The sequence below is a fragment of the Gouania willdenowi genome, chromosome 6 (assembly GCF_900634775.1).
Source record: "Gouania willdenowi chromosome 6, fGouWil2.1, whole genome shotgun sequence".
NCBI lineage: Eukaryota > Metazoa > Chordata > Actinopteri > Blenniiformes > Gobiesocidae > Gouania > Gouania willdenowi.
This window is the reverse complement of record NC_041049.1, coordinates 55,737,741-55,757,242: the sequence shown is the minus strand read 5'-3', so window position 1 is coordinate 55,757,242 and position 19,502 is coordinate 55,737,741. Positions and strand designations below refer to the sequence as shown.

Sequence of the window (19,502 nt, the reverse complement as noted above, 5' to 3'; positions counted from 1 at the left end):
TCAAAATTTCTACCCCCCACAGTGCCAGCCGTTTTAGAGCATTTTGACTGATTTTTTAAAGACCCACAGAATATTTTGTACTATGGCAATCTGACATCTGAGAGATTAGACTCTCTACTTTCATCAGAATTTTATTATTCTTTCTAGCTTGCTTCTTCCGCGATCAGCAGTTGAATAGAGGCAAGTTTCACACAAATCGCCAGTTTGTGACAAAAAGCTGAGAATAACGGCTTTTTCTGAAAAAACACTGAAGTCAGTGACTTTGAAGCAATTTTTTTTTTTTGCTTTAGGAACACCTCAACAATAGTTTCATTCTATAAAACTACAAAAACAAGACTTCTGATGGCAACATTATTATTATTTTGCTATCGAGGTCAGAGTTGAATGGTTTTCCTACTGTATTTTGGCCTTCCTCCAAGTCTCTCCCCCCATCAGTCTCCACACATGCAACTTCCGCTTGCCCCATTTTTTGATCGTTTTATCTCACCATTGCGACACTCTCAATAGTCCACTTAGTTTCACACATGCTCTGGTCGAGTGTGAGCTGCTGTGAACTTCAGCATCAACTCACTTAGCACCATTTTCTGACTCCTCTCCCTCTGAGCTCTGCCGATCACGGGTGATCTCTCATCCAAAGGTGGGCTGCTGCCACCTCCATGTCACCAGTTGGTCACTACATCATTGTACAAGGAGAGCTTCGTCACACGTCTCCAAGCAACCCCAGCCGAAAAACACAATTCTCGTCTATCGACGTAAATGGCACTCAATGAGTTAAGAAATAGAAAAAAATAAAGAACTATTTTCATTTATATATATGAATAATATTTTTTTTATATTAGTTTTTTCAATGTTCTATTCTAGCTTCTGTAAAAAAATAAATTAAAAAAATGGAGTCATTGCAGCACAGTGTGTTGTTCTGCTGCTCTCTATCTGTTCCAAATATATCCTGAGAAGTCATAAGTTCTGCAGTATAAGTTAAAATAAATGGACTTCAATGTATCTGCTTTTTAAACATGTGGATGAAAACAAACAGAAGGATTTTCGTATCTACAGTTTCACCTCTAATGACCGTCTGTCCTCTAAAGGTACCAAAGTGGCAGCGCTGGAGTTTTCCAACAGTTTGTACGAGCTGGGTTCTCCAGTCAGCACTGGTCCTCTGCAGGTGGTTCAGTTGGCCGAGGACCTCAAACTGGCCCTGGATCTTCAGCCGAGCCAGGAGGAGCGAGAAAGCCTCAGAGCGCAGGTTTCCACAGAAACAGCACAGGCCATCATGGACTGGCTTCACAGTGGAGCTGTGAGTGTCTTTTGTGCTTTATTTCAATATTGCACTTATGCTACTTCACAGTGGGGGCCACAAAAAATGTGATTGTCTGATCCGAGGGCCAAATTATTAACATTCACACATACATTTTGTATATTGTTCTATTCTTTTTGTGTTATTTGGTAGTTTTATATATATTTGCTGTTGTTCTGTATCTTTATCATTTTGTACGTTATTTTGGGGGGGACATAAAATTAGACCAAGGGCCGCAAGTTGTCCATGCCTTTAGCTGCATCTTCCATTGAGAGTAGTATTTACAAAGCAAACTGTGGGCATGTCAAACTGGGAAAAAAAATGTATCTGAATTACATTACATCCCACTGAGCGTGCAAAAATCCTGAGAATTCACTTGTTCAGCATTGTGGTTGTCTGTTTTCTTGGTGGATTTGACCATTTTCAGTCTTTGTTGCTGGTGATGCAGCTGAAACCTGTGCATCGGTCCACACTACTAATTCTGCTGAATTTGTTCTTTTTGGTTTTCTTATTTCTAAAAATGTTTTGTTATGATTGTTGTTTCCTCTACTTCATGCAGCCGATGCACTCTCAGTGGGCGCCTTCTGCATATTTTTAGGTCGGGCTACCGGACTCAAAACGCCACTCACTTTGTTGTTGTTGTTGTTGTTGTTGTTGCTGAAAGTTGGTAGATATAATCTATGGCTGTGTACGCATCAACGCTCAAGGCCCGATTTTTGATTTGGGGAAAGAAAAAAAAACTAAAGTCAATTTCTCATTTATTTGCGAGTCAAATATTATGACGGTTGGTGGTCCCGAATCGTTGGCACATACCAATATATAAATGGGGCCCATTACGTGTCACAGGGGCGCCAGGGAGACACCGGGGGCCCATTTTTCAAATGACTACTTCTCCGTTGGTTCTTGTTAGATCGGAATTCAGTTGGTATGAATACTCTATGAATGAATATGATTTTGAAATGGGGAACAGGGCCCCCCATTACTGGAAATTTCCAAATTTGTGGGAACATAGTTGTGTGATATGTTGTTTCAAAGGTAATTCAACATAGATTACGATTATGCCTTGCACAATTTGATTAGGTGCCTGGGGGACCCACACCCCTTTTTTAGGCAATTTCCATTAAAGTCATTTTCTCATTTATTTGTGAGTCAAATATTGCGACAGTTGGTGGTACCGAATCATTGACTCATACCAATATATGAATGGGGCCCCGTTTTTCAAATGACTACTCCTCCGTTAATGCTCCTTGAATTGGGCTGTAATTTGATATGGCTGCTCTATGGGCGGATGTCAAGAACCTCTCAGAGACATTTTTGAGGTGGTGGGGGCACCCCCTTTCCGGTAACTTCTAAATTTAACGGAACATAGTTGTGTGATATATCGTTTCAAGGGCACTTCAACGTAGATTACGATTTTTACGTCGCACAATTTAATTTGTTGTCATTTCACTGAATTCTCGGGAACGTGGTACAAGCTATGTGGCACGGAGACGTTTTGTGGGCCCGGCCGTAGTTCATCCGAACTTGTTATCTCAAGTGGGCCAGACAAGCTATATTATAGAATAATAAATGACTTTGACTCAATATGATTTTAGGGCAAAGGAATAAAAGTTATTTCTCAGTGTTTGACATCCTGCACTGAACTGCACTTATTAATTTGATTACATACACAAGTGTATAATTTTGTTTGCACAGCAATTTACTCCACAGGGCAATTCCCGCACCCTTGTTTATCACCAGTCCGCCATAGTTATGGTTTTAATATCTTTATTTAAAACTCCCAGTGAGACCATCAAAAATGGAGACCAGTAGCAGAACAGGCAGTTGGGGTAAAAAAAAAAAGACGAAGGATAAGAATAACAAAGTAAACGTTCCTGCAAACTGTACAATTTTAGCTATCGGTTTATTACATTCTACATTGCGCTCATAAACTTTAATGGCACAAGAGCGGTGAAGCTGAAGTGCCAGCGTCGACTGGTTTGAAGACATAAACAGCTGGGTTTGTACATTATTAAAGCTGAGTCAGCTCTAATGTAAAGGAAGCTATAAATCCAGTCCATGTCCCTATGGCATTTATGTATTCAGAGGAACAAGAGAAAGAAATGGAGAATGTGTCTGATGATCATTGGTGGAGGAATCATTTCCTGCTTGACTTTTATTGGTTAGTAAGGGGTGGAGGTCATAGCAGTGTGTGCGAGATAGTGAAAATAAAATAAATATTTATGGTTGAAAGTGAGTATGAATGTTATTTTTGGTCACCTGGCCCATCTCGCTGTGTGATACATGAAAACAGATTGTTGCTAAAATTTTATTTCATTGAATAATCTTTTTTGTTCCATTCAATATTTATTCAAACTTAAAGGTCCAGTCTGCAACTCATAAAAGTGACTTTTTGTTTTTGCTAAAGCTGTCACTATGCAAGGACGGCTTTACATCAAACTAGTAGTTTGTGTGAAAAAAACAGGCTCATTGAGTCTTTCCTGATGCTCCTGCAGCCTTTGGCAGATTGCCAGAATGTACCGCGACCGAGCAAAAAGAACCAATCAGAGCCAGGATTGTGTTTGACGGACTGACAGCTGTTGCTCACAGGCCCCACCCCTTTCCCAGAGCTAGAGCGCCGTCTTTTTTTACAGTGTATGATCTGGAGGAGTAGAAGATGGAATTGGTGACTTTTCGGCTTGAAAGGTAATTACGCTGCTTTATTTACATAATGTTTGATTTGTAATTGTTAAACTAGAACTCTGTGGTGCATGTGTTCATGTGCGCGCATCAGCCTCCGTGTGGGTGCTGTAAGTGACACTGTGTTGTTGCTGCTGCTGAGGTGTGTGCACATAGAGAGAGCTTTTAACAGAGCATGTTATATTTCTGTAATGTTGCTGTCTGGCTAACATTAGCTTGTTAGCTCCTCTGAGGGAGGGGACTTTGGAAAGTTTGGAGGCAGGGCAAGAGAGCAGCGGGGAGTGAGAGGGAGAGAGGGATCTGAGAGTTGCGGACTGCACCTTTAACCTTGTCTAAACACAGTTGGTTATCACATTGTTAAAATCTGCAGTGAATCTCTCACCATCCTTTGAGATTACACAGATGGGTCTAAAATATCACAGTACACCCATCTGCAGGGCCTCTGGGAATTAAATGTGTTTTTTCTCACTCTCACAACAGAACTTATTCTCCAGTAATGCACGAGTTGAAGAGTGCAATTAAGTTTTCAGAGTTGGGCAATCTCTGAGATGTGAATCAGAAACAAAAAGAAACATTAATATTTAAATTGTGTCGTGTTTTCCTTTTCACTTCCTCTTTGAAAGCCAGTTATTCATTATACAATAGTAAAGACTTTTGGTTTTTTGTTTAGTGTTGGTTTAGTGGTTATTAAGTAGTAATAGGGGTTCACTTTGCTGGGACAGGCTCATAGACTGAGTTTACCTGCTGGTTTGAAAAACTAATTTTAATGCTAGACTTACATTTCAGGTTTTTATTGTTGTAACTATCCACAAACCAGTAGAAGATTATCCACCATTGTTCAAATCAGAAAGAGCTTTAAGTTGCGTCAGTAATACTCAGCTTCTACTTTCCACAAAAGAGACTTGCACACAGTTGTAGTAATTATTGTGTAGTAGGGATGTAACGATTCACTCAACACCCGATACGATTCGATTCACGATACTGGGTTCACGATACGATTCTCTCACGATTTATTTTACAAAATGGGACTGTAGTCAAATGATGACTGAAAAATATTCCTTTATTTTTTTTGGGAAAAAAATTAGAAAATACTGTATTATTTTCCTTTTATTTTTCATTGTCAAAATAATTCCTTGATAAACTATTCAAAACAATGCAATTTAACTAAAAATAAATCTGGAATGAAATAAATAAAGGAATAATACAAATGAAGAAGAAGCCTATTAATTTAAATTCTGGTTCTATAGTAAACAATGCAAAACTGCATAATAGTTCTTTTTCTTTTTAAAAGTGCAACTGAAGATGTATTTTGTGCCTTAACAATTGGACTTTAAAAAAAAAAAACAGTCATTTCACTGTATTTAGGTCAGATATTTGTTTTGACCAGCAGAGGGCGCTGGTAACCCAGTGGTCGGTTGGCATGCAGATATCTTGCAGTGAAGAAGAGATGCTATGCTAGCAGACAGAGCTAATAGAAAAACGTGGCTTTTACAGATATTCACGTAATATTACAGATATTCTTTTGGTGCTAAAGGGGTAAGGAATCATTTATAAACATGTTTAAGAGTAGAAGACGGCCAGAAAGAAAGTAGTAGCAGATTCCGCCTGCCGCGTACACTGCTGGACAAGAGAAGGATTAAATATATAGCGCTGCTGTTTAAAAAAAAGTACTGCAATTCAATTTTCAAAGTATCGATGTCAATCGTGTTACCTATGAATCGATTTTTAACTGCCTTACGATTAATCGTTACATCCCTATTGTGTAGTGATTAAGGTGTGTTTTTAGAGGAAAGTGACTACTGCACAGGGTCCAGAGAGGGTCAGCTGATGTGTTCAAGGCACGGAAGAATGTAGCGGCTGTGCTGCACAACATTCATCTTTGGGTCACTGAAATAAAATGTATAAACAAGATCACTCAGAAAGTACAAACCTCTGCCAAGCTCCAAATATCCTCTTTGCCAGATTTCAGGATCAGTGATCCTGATCATGGTTTCTATCCCCATTAATAACAATACAGTAGGTAGAAATATATGTGCACCCACATTAAAAAAAATAAAAAAATCACAAACAGAAATCGATCTGGATGAAATTCAGTGTAGTAATTGAGGAACCAACCTGTCATAACCGAGTCAAATTCAGTTGTAGATATCTCAAATTCACCAATTCAATGAAACTCTACTGTATTTTCAGGGGCGCGCAGTTTTTCTTTGTTCACATCACATCAATCCAGTCATTATTAATTGCAAATTGTGGAACGAACACTACATTTTTCAACAAATCTTGCAATTTTGCACAAACAATTCCTTTAAATTACATAAAAATGTCATTAGTGCGTGGTACCCCTCACAGCTAAAGGTGAGTATCATGAGTAATAATCCTGCAGAGTTAACTTCTTTTGTGCCCCTGGTTATAATATAAATGCAGTATTTGGGATGTAAACAAGGAAAAGGAGGCTAATTGAGATATTTAGAGCAGGTTTCATTGACTGTTCCTTTGAGACATAATTACACTTTGGTTGTTATCAGCTTCCTGTGCTCCCAGCTCCCACCCTCTGTCATGTGTGGTCTGTCTTTTGGCGTGCTCAGGTTTTTTAATCTTCTCTGCATACTACTGCTTTCCTCATTGCAGATGTTTAAAATCTGTTGTTTATTTTTGGTCGCAAACTAGTTTCTAAATAGAACTTCATTGTGTTGACTAAAAGAGGATTGGACATCTCCTGGATAGATGGATGAATTACATTTTTCATCTCTTTATACACGTCACTAAAGGAACTTTTGGTTTGCAGAGGTGTAAAGAGTACTGATGTATCCTACTCAAGTAGAAGTACTGTTACTTGATTGAAAGTAATACATAAAATATTCAAGTACAATTAAAAAGTATCTTATTTAAATAGTACTCAAAGTAAAAGTTACTAGTTTCTTTCACCCCCACGTTTATTTTTGGTAATAAATATTACCACCGTTCCCTTGCGTACAGTAAACATCTCATGTTTAAACTTAAAAAGGAAAAGACCAAATCTTACATAATTGGAACTTAATTGTCCACAAAGGCATCTGTATAAAATTAAAGGTTTGTCAAAATGTACAATTGTTTTTAAAATAAAATAAAATAACACCAATGAATTCAGTTCAAAATACTAACAAATCCTCAGACTCTAAATATATATTATTTATGAACTCTAAACCTGAGAAAATAACCCCCATTCAATTCTGCTTTGGCGCAATACATTACGTTTAATCTGATTGGTCGGCTATGATGTGATGCATTTCATTATTGTCTGGTCATTTATATTTTTTGTAGTTTCACAATGTCCGTTGATCCTTTTTAACAAAAAATATTAATTTACTCAGTAACAGTTGGGTGTAGAAATGTAACCAATTACTTCTTTTAAAACAAACTTAAGTACAAGTAAAATCACTGATTTATAAATATACTCAAAGAAGTACAAGTACGCATAAAAGCAACTCAATGACATTAACATGAGTAACTGTATTCCAGTACTTGCACCTTTGTTGGTTTGTTCTTTCTGACTGTTTGCTATGGATTGTGCACTGCATCTGCATTTGTCCTGCAGAGGCTGCTGTTTTCTGTTCTTTCTGTTACTGTTATTGTTAGCACAGCTGATTTTCACTACATGGGTTTGGAGATGAGAAGAAGGTGGATCTTAAGATTCTGTTCATTTGGATTTGGAGCCCATGCATAGTTTCAGCAGCAGTGGAATACAGTACGTTTCACACCCAGTCCCTCCTTCCTGCTCTGATGTCCTCCACCCTGCTGTCCCACATTAAGGCTGCATTCTCTGCTATCTTACACATGTTTACCAATAGCTTTTAGATTCCAGAGAATACAGTCTTTAAAAGAAAACTAACCGGACTGAAAAAATGCTAAACCTATGCTTAATTAATTACCCAGATAGCGCGCATATGTCTCGCCGATGTCGGCCTCAGATTGTGCATCGGCATTCTAATCCTAATGCGTCATTTTGTGTTTTTTCCCCCCCAGATTGGTGATACCACTTATAAAATTGTAGAACTGTAAAATGTCACTTCCATGAAGCTGTTTTTGTGCTGCTGAAAATACATTTATGATCATGAACAGTGTCTCTCTTTATTTTGTCCACACATAATAAGCTATTTAGTGGTAGTATATAGTTTTTGTTGCGATATTGCCATATTCTTATCAGATTTAAGTAAATACTCGACAATGGATATGGAGATATTTATACTAACTGGATGATCCGAGCTAAATAAAGTTAATATAAGCTGTAGAGAGGCCATGCTGAGCATCTTTAATCCATCGTCCAAACGCCGATGTCTCTGCAACGTCTGCCCAATGAGCAAACGCTCTCCATAATACGTCTCGCCGATGCAACTTCATTCGTCGTCGGGGAGATATATGTGTGCTATCAGGGTCAATATTTAGTTGGGCTGGATTTATAAACCAACAAGCTGTGTTGAACATATTAAGCCTAATTACAAAATAAGATAAAAATAACTCACAACCAATATTATTTCAACGTAACAAAAAACAGCATTGTAATACAAAAAGAGAGTAACCGATTGCAACTCTCTTTGTTTTTTATAGGTTAGAAAAAAACACACACTTTTTTTTAAATATTACTTGCAAAATAATATTTTAATTTGTGACAAGCAAATCTTCAGTGTATTTAATTCAAAGTCATAACAACATAACTCTTTCCAGTGAAATTGATTTAGAGCCATTCCAACAAGCAAACAAATGACTAAGTTAGGTTCAAATAATGGGGTCCCTTGATTAATTCAGACCTGGAATAGTCGTGTTGCTTTCAAGGTTTGTCAACTTTCTGTCAAAATTTGGCTGTGATAATGTTTTACTATACATTTTTTTTGATTTGTACACACATATGGCCAATGCTGGCCTCTTGTGGCTTGTAGTGTTTTGCACGCTGTGGCTTAAAGACTTCTACTATCAAGCGTTAAAGATAAGTAGATGTGAAATTTAAACTATACTGATGTGCACAAAAACATTTTTTTCAGTGGCTTCAAATGGCTGTTGGGTTTTTCCTGTGCACTACATTTGATAATGGGAGATCATTATGAGGACCTGAATATTTCTTGTCTGGTTATAAAGATAGTTGTCAGTTCTTGCTTGAGTCCATCCTGTCCAAGCACCCCTCCTCCCTACCTCACGGGGGACCAGGATCAAAGCTTCTCCTGCTCTGACATTGCTCTTCCCCTGTGGGGGTGGGGGGTGTGGGGGGGTCCCCTTTAGGGAAAACTCCAGGATGAAACATACACACTCCAGATACACTCACGTAAACACAGGAAACATCGTATTGTGTTTATTCTTGGCAGGAAGCTGCATGTTATTGCCAACCCCATGAAATTTGTCTGCACATGATCTTCTGTTACAGACTTTACGAACATCCCAAAGGATTCACAGAAAGAGCGACTGGGAGTCGGCTAAAGTATAAACAAGTGTGGATCATATGTTGCTTCAAATCTGATACCTTTGAGCAGGGGTGGACATTTTCTGTCTAGACCATTATAAGTGGAATGCTCAACATTTGGCTTTTTTTGTCTTAATTTTGATAATTATTCCCCCAGAAAACCTTAAAAGGGGGAAACTTTTTAACCCCTTTTTACCTATTTCCTTTGGCCATTTTGCAACTTCCTTTGTTCCAATTTTGACACTTTTTCCAGACCGTTTGCCAATAAATACCCATTTTTTCCTATATTTTGTACATTTTTGCAAGTTCTTTTTGACACTTTTATCCAACTGTTGTTCTTTCTTTCTTTATTTTTTGGGCTAATCCATATAAGCTACGTTTTACCCAATAAATACCACTTGTTTCCTGTCAACCGTACATTTTGCTTCTTTTCGTTCCACATTTGCTCTTTTTCACTATTGATTGACACATTTTGCTCATTAAAGCTACTTTTTGCCATTACATACCACCTGTTTCCTCTTTATTTGCCCATTTTTTGGCCACTCTTGACTGCTTTTGGCCCATTTTAGTCACTTTACACTCTTTTCTTGCCACATTTTTGCCACTTTTGGACAATTTTTGGCCCCCTGTTACCATGTCTGCCTTCACTCACTTTTTAAAAAAAGAAAGAAAAAAAAACGTAGCGAACCGGACTAGCCCACTTCGGGTCAGCGGCCCACCATGACATGCCAGATGGCCAGTCCACCCTTGCCTTTGAGCAACAAAGAATGTTGCATGTATATATATATATATATATATTTATTTTTTATTTTTTAACATACAGCTGTGAACAAAACTACATCCCTAGTTCTAATGTTTGGTTAAAACGAGCCAATGAATGTAATGTTTAGCATCAATTCTAAGCACTTGGTCATATTTATGTCCTCAAAGTTTATGGGACAAACTTAGCTTTTTTAATACACTTTGGTAAAATGGTTATGTTTTGTGCTGTATATAAATCTAAATCAAATTACACATATTTGGTCAATAAACATCAACTACAAAGTCTTTTAACTGACTGCATTAGGGGAATCAGGTCAGCCATAAGCTGCACACGTAGACAATTTAGCTCAATTCTTTGCGTATACACTACCGGTCAAAAGTTTTAGAACACCCTCATTTTTCCAGTAATTTATTGCAATTGAAGTCGTGCAAGTCCAATGAATAGCTTGAAAGGGTACAAAGGTAAGTACTGAACAGCCCAAGGATAAAAAAAGGTTTGGTTACCCAAAACTGAGAAATAATGTACATTTAAAAATTATACAAATAGGCCTTTTTCAGGGAACATGAAGTGGGTTAAAAATTTAAAGCTGTTCTGCAGCAATAAAAGTTGAATCAGCCTTGAAAGCTGGTGCTAATAACTCCTACAGGTGTTCTTCCAACCCCCTCTGTCTGCATAAACTCCATGATTTCTTTTTCAACTCAAATTGCTTATTTGTTCCATACTGCATGCTATGAGGACAATGACACGATACACTGAATAGTTTTCAGTAAAAAACTGGAAAAATTGCGGTGTTCTAAAACTTTTGACCGGTATGGTATAAACAGAAGCCGCATAGATGTCACATTACATTATTATTTAGAATAATTTCACAATATTATGTCAATTGAAGTGTTTCTCCGAACACCAAAATAAAAGGCAGCTGAAAGTGATGATTCAATGAGTTTTTGTTGACAGTCTGTTGCTTTGTTTGCCAGTGTGAGATCATCTGCTGCTGGTTTACAGGGTGTGAGCGAGAGCGGAAATAAAATACAGAAAGAAGGAGGGATGTAGTTTAAAACTAGGGTAAAAGCAGATGACGGGGGGAAAAAAGACAAACCCTCCGACTATTCCCCTCCTCTCGCTGTACTCAGCCATTTGGCCCTGAGACAGACTTTAGCAGAGACGTGGGAAGAAGTAACAGAAGTTGGGGAGTGACTCCAAAGTGGAGAAAGAGGGGAGGTGAAAAGAGAACAAAGAATGGGTGAAGGAGGAGAAACTTTAGCCAAAACAAGGCAGAAATGGTGGAAATAATGGAGTGTTGGATGAAGGGATGAAAGAAATGAAATGTGTAGTTGCATGAGGAAGAGGAGGAGGAGGAGAAGAGAACAGTGGTGCTTCAGACAGAAGGGAAAGAGACGGGGACGGGGGGAGGGACGAGGGGAGTCGTCCCAGAGATTGTAAAAGTCTCTCTTTCGCAGCTGTGAACATTGCACTCACGCACTTACATGACAGTACTCACATGCTACAGCAGCTCAGTTTGTGCACGCACACACACATTACATGAATGCACACAGACAGGGCCATACAAGAAGTCAAGCAAGCAGGCAGGGCAGCGATGGGCTGGGAGCATGGACACTCCTATTGATGTCTACAAGCATTTCTCCTGGCTCAAAAAGGTGAGTGGCGTTTGCCCCTGTGCTCACGGTCAGACTGGGGCTTTGCTGTTCGCTGACAAGAGCAAAAAAAGAATGATGTGTGAAGGAGAAATGAGGAGACTCCTCTGCCCAGCGCTGCAGATTCATGTCACTGTCTGGCTGTTGTCGGATTTCCTGAAGGCTGAAAGTTTTGTGATGTAATTTCCCTCAGCAGCTCACGTGTTTGTGCTGCTTCTCCTGTTGCAAGAATGCAGCACATGGAATGTGTTAACAGACAGGAAGCACCACTGATCAGCTGATGATGGCTCTGAACACAACTCTGTCGTTTTCTGGAGGATTCAATGTGGAGATGCTTTGCTAAACATTATTTGTACTGGGATGTCAAAAGTCGAACCAGAGACATTCTGAGACGTGTTTAGTCGCAAAGATCTCAACTTTTAATTTAAACACGTGTGAAAAATGTATGCAAAGTTTTATTATCTATATTGGAATTTGCTATTGTGTTACTTAATAACTTGTTCCGCCTTCTGTGAAATATGAGTATTTTTATTGGATACATTTCCAACTAGTCTGTAGCATCCAAAAAAACAAAACTAGTTCTGATTAGATTTAAACCACTGGAAAGTACAATTTTATTTTTATTCCTTAACAAAAGAATCAACACATTTTGATATGATAATGTGGTGGGTTTTTTTTTTTTAATCCGGTCATCATCTCGTTTTCCTTACATGAAGGAATGTTGTCTATAAAAACCAGGCGAATATTTTTCATCCACAAATATTACAGTGGAGCAAAATGTTCTGAATTCTTAATCTGGATCTTTGTGAACTACTACTTTGGTTGGTTGGTCATTCAGTACATTCTTCATTTCATATTTAACTGGTTAAACTAGAACAGCTCACATTAACTGTTGTTTAAAGCACATTGTGGGCCATTTTGTTTATTCAACCAGTAAAAATCCAATGAGAATAAAAGATGATTTTCCAAGACAGACATGAATAGCAGACTGACATCACGTTACTGGATAAAGGAAAGACTTGTGGGTACTTTTGAGGTCCTGAAATTGCTGCTCTTTCTATCGGATTTAACTTTTCTTGACCTGGAACCCAACTGTGGAAAAGCCTGATTTTTATCTCATGGGTTTGATCCTCACACTGCTGCAGTAAACATGCATTTTGAGAAATGACTCATCAAAGCAGTAACAGTGTAGGGAGATGAGTTATCAAAGGATGTGTGAAAACATGTTCAGTGGGCTTTAGGTTGTTTCCAAAGTTGGGAGACGTGTCTTCGTATATGTTCTATGTTCATGCATTTGTGTGCTTGCCTAAAGCTGATTCAAATCACTGAAACCAGTTTGAATCACTATTAATGTTCTATAGTCTGTCTTCAGTCAGCTGGGATAGGCTCCTTAACAGGCAGAAACTTTTGAACCCCTTCTTACATATTTCATTTAGCCATTTTGCAATTTCCTTTGTCCCATTTTTGCCCCACTTTTTTCAGACTTTAGCTACCGTTTGCCAATCGATATCCCTTTTTTCATATTTTTTGGTCAATTTTTTCAGCTTCTTTTTTGACACTTTTATCCAATTTTTGTCCTTTCTTTCAATTTTTTGGCCACTTTTTATCCAACTAAGCTAAATCTTGCACAATAAATGCCACTTGTTTTTAATCCCCTACATTTTGCCTCTTTTTGTTCCACGTTTGCCCTTTTTCACTATTGTTTGTCACATTTTGCCCATTTAAGCTACCCGTTGCCATTACATACCACCTGGTTCCTCTTTTTTTGGCCCATTTTAGTCACTTTACTCTCTTTTCTAGCCACTTTTTTTCCACTTTTGGACCCTTTTTGGACACCGTGTCTCACCACTTGCTCGTTAAAAAAATTAATTTGTATGAACTACGGCCGGGCCCGTAGAACGTCTCCGCGTCAAATAGCACGTACCACGTTCCCGAGAATTTAGTCAAAGGACTCTGTTCCACCAAGTAAAAAAAGGTCTCAGAGAGGCTCTTGACATTCGCTCATAGAATATTCATGTCAAATTAACGAGCATTAAGGAAGGAGTAGTCATTTAAAAAATGGGGCCTCTGGGGGTCCCCTGGCACCCCCTTGGCACATACAGAGTAATGGGCCCCATTCATATATTGGTATGTGTAAATGATTTGGTACCACCAACTGTCGCAATATTTGACTCGCAAATAAATGAGAAATCGACTTTGGTTTTGTTTTTTTTTTTCTTTTGGGGCCCCAAATCAAATATTGGGCTCGATGTGTACACATCCATAGATTATACCTACCAAATTTTAGCTTGATCCGTTCACGAATAACAGAGGAGTAGCAATTTTAACTAGTGTACACAACAAGAAGAAGAACAAGGAGAAGAAAGTGAGTGGTGTTTTCAGCCCGGTAGCCCGGCCTAAAAAGCGTAGTGGACCGGACGCGGCCGGCCCACTTTGGGTTGGGTTGACGACCCACCGGGACGATGCCCGGTATGCCAGATGGCTAGTCCACCCCTGGGCGGTGCTAATAGTGTGGTTTGTGACGTAAGAAGCAGCCAAAACATCACAACCAAATATTCTCAGCAAATAGCATAATTCCTCACCCAGTCTGTCCTATGAAATATCTAAAGAACAATCTATAACTAATTACTCAATGCTCGCTATACTTCTTTATTCACAATGATCTCAGAATTGCAAAGTCGACAGGTGCTAGTTTTTATAGGAGAGGCGGGGCCAACAGTGGCAGTTCATGACGAAAAAAGCCACCAAAACATAACAAACTAATATTCTCAGCCTACAGCAAAATTTGACTAAAATGTCAAGAGTTGGAAAAGAATCAATCAACAACACTACTTCATACCAAAATACATTTGTTCCAGCAGAAAAGAGTGGTTTTGGGGTTTAGTTACTCTTCTTTAAGCCATACAATAGGTTAGTCCTTCACTTCTGCACCTTTAAGCCGATTATGTCGCTGTTGAAATGAAGCTTTAGTAAGTTTCCAAAATCTCACCAAAGCTTTGTTGACACGTTACCTTGACATACTGTGTTTGGCAAGCCATGGGGAAGCCCAAGTTGTCAGTCATTATAAGTTGTTGTTCTGTAAACTTTGTTATCTCACAGTAATTGTCCCCTGACCTAAACAACACCCCAAAATATGACTTGGAAGCTGTACTTTCTCGTGGCTGCCCACAGTGTGACATAGTAATGCTGATAAGATTAGATTTAGCCAAAATAAATCCAAATAACTCAATAGTAAATATACATGCATGTATCTCACCTTGTCCTAGCCTGGATACCTTTTCAGCTTAAACCCTCACATTACATCCAGCTTTTTAAAGGCGGGATGATGCTTCATGGAACTGTTTGCCTCTCAAAACACTTACATGTGATTCATTAAAATTAGGTGGTGATGCATTCTGTCATGCATTCTTAGACATTGGGATCATACTGTGTCGCTTCATTCTATCACTAGGTGTCCCACCCTCATCAATGACCACAACTTACATCTGAATCTCTTAGAACAATAAACCGCAAGTCATCAACATCTATATGATGTACTTTTGTGCATTTTAACATTGTTTACTGCTTTTTACCAAGTTTGAGTTATTTCACTTCCATCATGAAAGCAGTGACTGCTCTTGTTGTTTTAAGAAAACTCAGATGATTCTATGTCTACTGTGCCTTTTTTAGTCTTTCATGGCTCAGGCATTAGAATTTGGAGTCACATATACTATTTATCTTGGCAAAAAGAGTGAGATATATACCTGAAAAACTTTCCATGTTTAATCCAAAATAAACAAACCTTATGTGAATAAAGCTATGAAATATTTCTATTTCCCTCTGAAACTACAATACTTTGAAATACTTAAAACTCAGTCTTTAAATGGAGACATTAAATAATTAGAGCTCTAATTCATTCACTTCTCGCCCTAGAAATATTTTAACATGTACTAATTTAACCGTGAAAAAGACAGAGTTGCAACAGAGTTGAAATTGATGTACAATGTTTGATCTTCCTACCATGGGGGATGCATTGATTCATATAGATGTGTCAGAGAAAATAATGATAGACATTGGATTTGGAGATAAATTGTTTCGTGTTTAAAAAATGAAACGTTTGTATGTTAGCTATGTGTTAGCTATCACCCACAGGACGTGTGTTAATGAAGTGACACATTGTAATTAGATTGTCTATGAATCCCTCTTGTGTTTTATTTTTGTCTCACACAGCTCATAACAATAGAAACAAACCCACTTTATTTGCTTGTGTTCGGAGGTAGGCTTGTCTGCAGTCTGTTAGGAATGGTTGGGATTCATTCTGAATCCTCACAGGGAGGACAAACCCAAAGTCAATTTTCACTAACATTAGACCTCCACCCCTGCCTCCTTGTGTCTTTGTTCAGGTTACAGTCTAAAAACTGGCTCTAATCAGATTATTTTTTATTTTTTTATCAGATACCCTGATCTGTAAACATCACTGGAATCAGCCTCAGACGGCTCGACAGGGATTACAGGCAGACTTTAGCGTCTTCAATCTGTGTTTGGAGAAAGGCTAAACACAAAAAGGAAACGTGGTTTCTGCAGCAGTTGCTCTGTCTATGACGTCAGATTAGATTTTCAGTTAAACTCCAGTAAAACAGTTGTTTACATTTCTTTCAGCGATGGGTCATTGTTGGGTTACTGGGAAGCTCCACCTACCAGCAACAACATTTTGCTCAGTCTGCAAGGAACTAATCTACCATTAGGAGCATTTTAGGGTTCAGTGTGTTGCCCACTTGTATCCCCATTGTCTTGATCAAAAGACGGCCCCTATACCACCTTAACCATGGTGATAGCCAATAAGTACATTTCCAATCAGTTGAAAGATGCTCGATGTAGATGTTGGTAACAGCGACCATGTTTGCTTGTTCTCCCTGAGCAGAAGAGAGATTCCTCAATGAAACATTTCTGTTGGCCTCAGCTACAACATATTGGTAATATTCTCACAAGTGTTTATTTGTTTGTTTGTTTGTTTGACTGTTGGCAGGAGAACGTCAAACATGTGTAACAGATTTTGACGAACACATTTTTAACCAAAGATAGACCTTACGCCATCGAAGATTCCATTTGATTTTGGAGAAGATCTGGATCAAAAAACTGATTCTGGATCAGTTTAAAAAATCTCTATCTCTCATCATTGTCAAAAGTTTAAAAAAAATGCATTTCTCAGTTTATAATTGAACAACTTTTATGAAATTTGACCATTTTATGTCAGGTTGGTTTTTCAATTATCCCATTGGCATAATTTCATCCAGGTTAATCTGGATTGCGCATTCCATCATGATTTTTCAACCAAAAAAAAATGGGGGTGCCCCCATATATTCAGACCTACTGTATCATTATTAATGGTGATGGAAATTTCTTTAAAGTGTGAGTGATCAGGATTTCTGATCCAGATAACTGCCAATATCAAGCAAAGACGATATTTGGTTTGTGTAATATATATTGTAATATATTACACAATGTTAGAACACCAAATACACACTTTTAGGAAAAGTCAATCTCCTTGACTATGATTTTTCTCCTCTTCACCTCATTATAAGGTTGTAAATCATTGGCAAATGAGCCTCACTCTCTCACAGTGAGTTCTTATCTTCCCTAAGAAAAGAATTAGGAAAGATAAGATCTGTAAAAAGCGCTTTTTTTTGGTGCTAATTTGGAGCTTTTTATTGAAAAATGAGAGTCAAGTGATGTTTCTTGAGCTTGTACCATGTGCTTTGGGAAAAGACTGGGATCTGAACAGTGGCGTCTCTGTTTTCGACTTGTAAAGAACCGGTTCACTGCAGGGGTTTAAGGCAACCTGTGGCTGATTACGCACCAACACACCAGTCATCTGCAATCATGTCTTCTGTCTTTAAGGATAAAGTCTTGGAAAATAATGGAAAAATCCACTGTTTTCCTATTCAAAGACCAAATGGACATTTCAGGAACATTTCAACCTCTGTGTGTTAAGCCTGTAATAGACTAACCAGCTGCTCTTGTTCTTGCTTTTATTGAAAACGATTGAATGTGGTGGGTTTTCAAACAGAATAAAACAAACTTATGTTTTCTTGCTGAATCTTACGATGTGGTCCAGCTGAACCAACACAGCTCGATGTCCCTAATGTTGTAACTTCTAACCCGTGTGTCTTGGTTTGTCGTCCAGGTGAACCTGTGTTCTCCAACCCACAATGAATCCTACCAAGAACGACTGCTTCGCCTAGAGGGAGACAAAGAATCTCTGGTGCTTCAGGTCAGTCATAAATCTAAAAACAATGATGTCAAGTTGAAGACATAAATAGAAAGTGCACCAATTTTTGTTAAACAACCTTTTCTGTACACAAACATCACAAAAAGACATCCAGTTGCCTTTCAGTTGTATTCATTGAACGTCTGTGAACTTTAAACTCTACTGTAAATAAAACAGGATTTAAGCCACGCTGGAAAAACAACAACTTATCGTCTTTGTTTAATCTTCAAGCTTAAGATGATTTCTGCTGTTTCATAACAAAACATGCCCCAACATCTTCTCATGTACAGTACTGCATCTTAAGATCCACCTCATGCATTACCTGCTGTGGTAAAGCAAGGGATGATTGCAGCTCTCTGCATACATGATGTCAACAGGTTCCTTTAGCTTTCACATCAGTTTAATAACTACTTGTTGCACCTGTGAGTTTCCCAGTCGGTTTTTACATCCCTCGTGTGTGCATTCAAGCTGCACCTCAGGCTTCTTTTAGTGCTGTGTGTGTGTGTGTGTGTGTGTGCGCGTGTGTGTGTGTGTGTGTTTTCCGTTCAGCTCGTGCCTGATGTGACTTGCTGATATGCTCATATCCAGAGGTGTAAAGAGTACTGATATATGCTACTCAAGTAGAAGTACTGTTACTTGATTGAAAATGTACTCAAGTACAAGTACAAGTAAGTCATACATTAAAATACTCAAGTAAAAGTAAAAAGCAGCTCAATTAATTAGTACTCAACTTAAAAGTTAATAATTATTTTCACCCCCCCCACGTTTATCTTTGATAATAAATCTTGCCACGGTTCCCTTACATACAGTAAACTTCTCATGTATAAACTTAAAAAGGAAGAGACCAAATCTTACACAATTTAATTTCAATAATTTTCTTTATTTTCCACAAAGGCATCTGTGTAAAATAAAAGGTGTGTCAAAATGTACAATTCTTTTTTAAATAAAATAATACCAATTAATTAAATTCAACAATTGAACAATTCTCATGCTGTAAGTATAGCTACGTTTATGAACTCTAAAACTGAGAAAATAACCTCCAGTCAATGCTGTTTTGGTCCAATGCATTACGTTTAATCTGATTGGTCGGCTATGATGTGATGCATTTGAATGTTGTCTGGTCATTTCCTTTTTTTGTAGTTTCACTATGTCTGTTAAACATTTTGAAACAAAGAAATAATAATTTACTCAGTAACTGTTGGGTGTAGAAATGCATCGAATTACTTCAAAATGTATTTAAGTACAAGTAAAATTACTGATTTCAAAATATACTAAAAGTACCCATAAAAGCAACTCAATTGCAGTAACGTTAGTACTTGTAATCCATTACTTTCACCTCTGCTCATATCTCATTCTTGACGAGTGCAGTGCACTACTTACCAGCAGACAGTGCCAACCCTTCACACACCTCTTTGTTGTGTATTTCTGACTAACAACAG

General features: G+C 38.1%; 1 protein-coding gene across 17 annotated transcripts in view; it reads left to right on the top strand.

Annotated features, from left to right (window-relative positions):
• Positions 1-19,502, top strand: part of ppfibp2b (PPFIA binding protein 2b) — a 103,176-nt gene that overhangs the window by 32,282 nt on the left and 51,392 nt on the right. For 14 of the 17 annotated variants that reach the window (XM_028451042.1, XM_028451038.1, XM_028451028.1 and 11 more), the window contains exons 3-4: positions 1,086-1,294; positions 17,980-18,066. In XM_028451042.1, the coding sequence (XP_028306843.1) occupies positions 1,086-1,294; positions 17,980-18,066 (296 nt within the window). Of the gene's footprint in view, positions 1-1,085; positions 1,295-11,590; positions 11,820-17,979; positions 18,067-19,502 lie in introns of those variants that run through there. The other 3 variants (XM_028451037.1, XM_028451041.1, XM_028451048.1) reach the window with 3 other exon arrangements.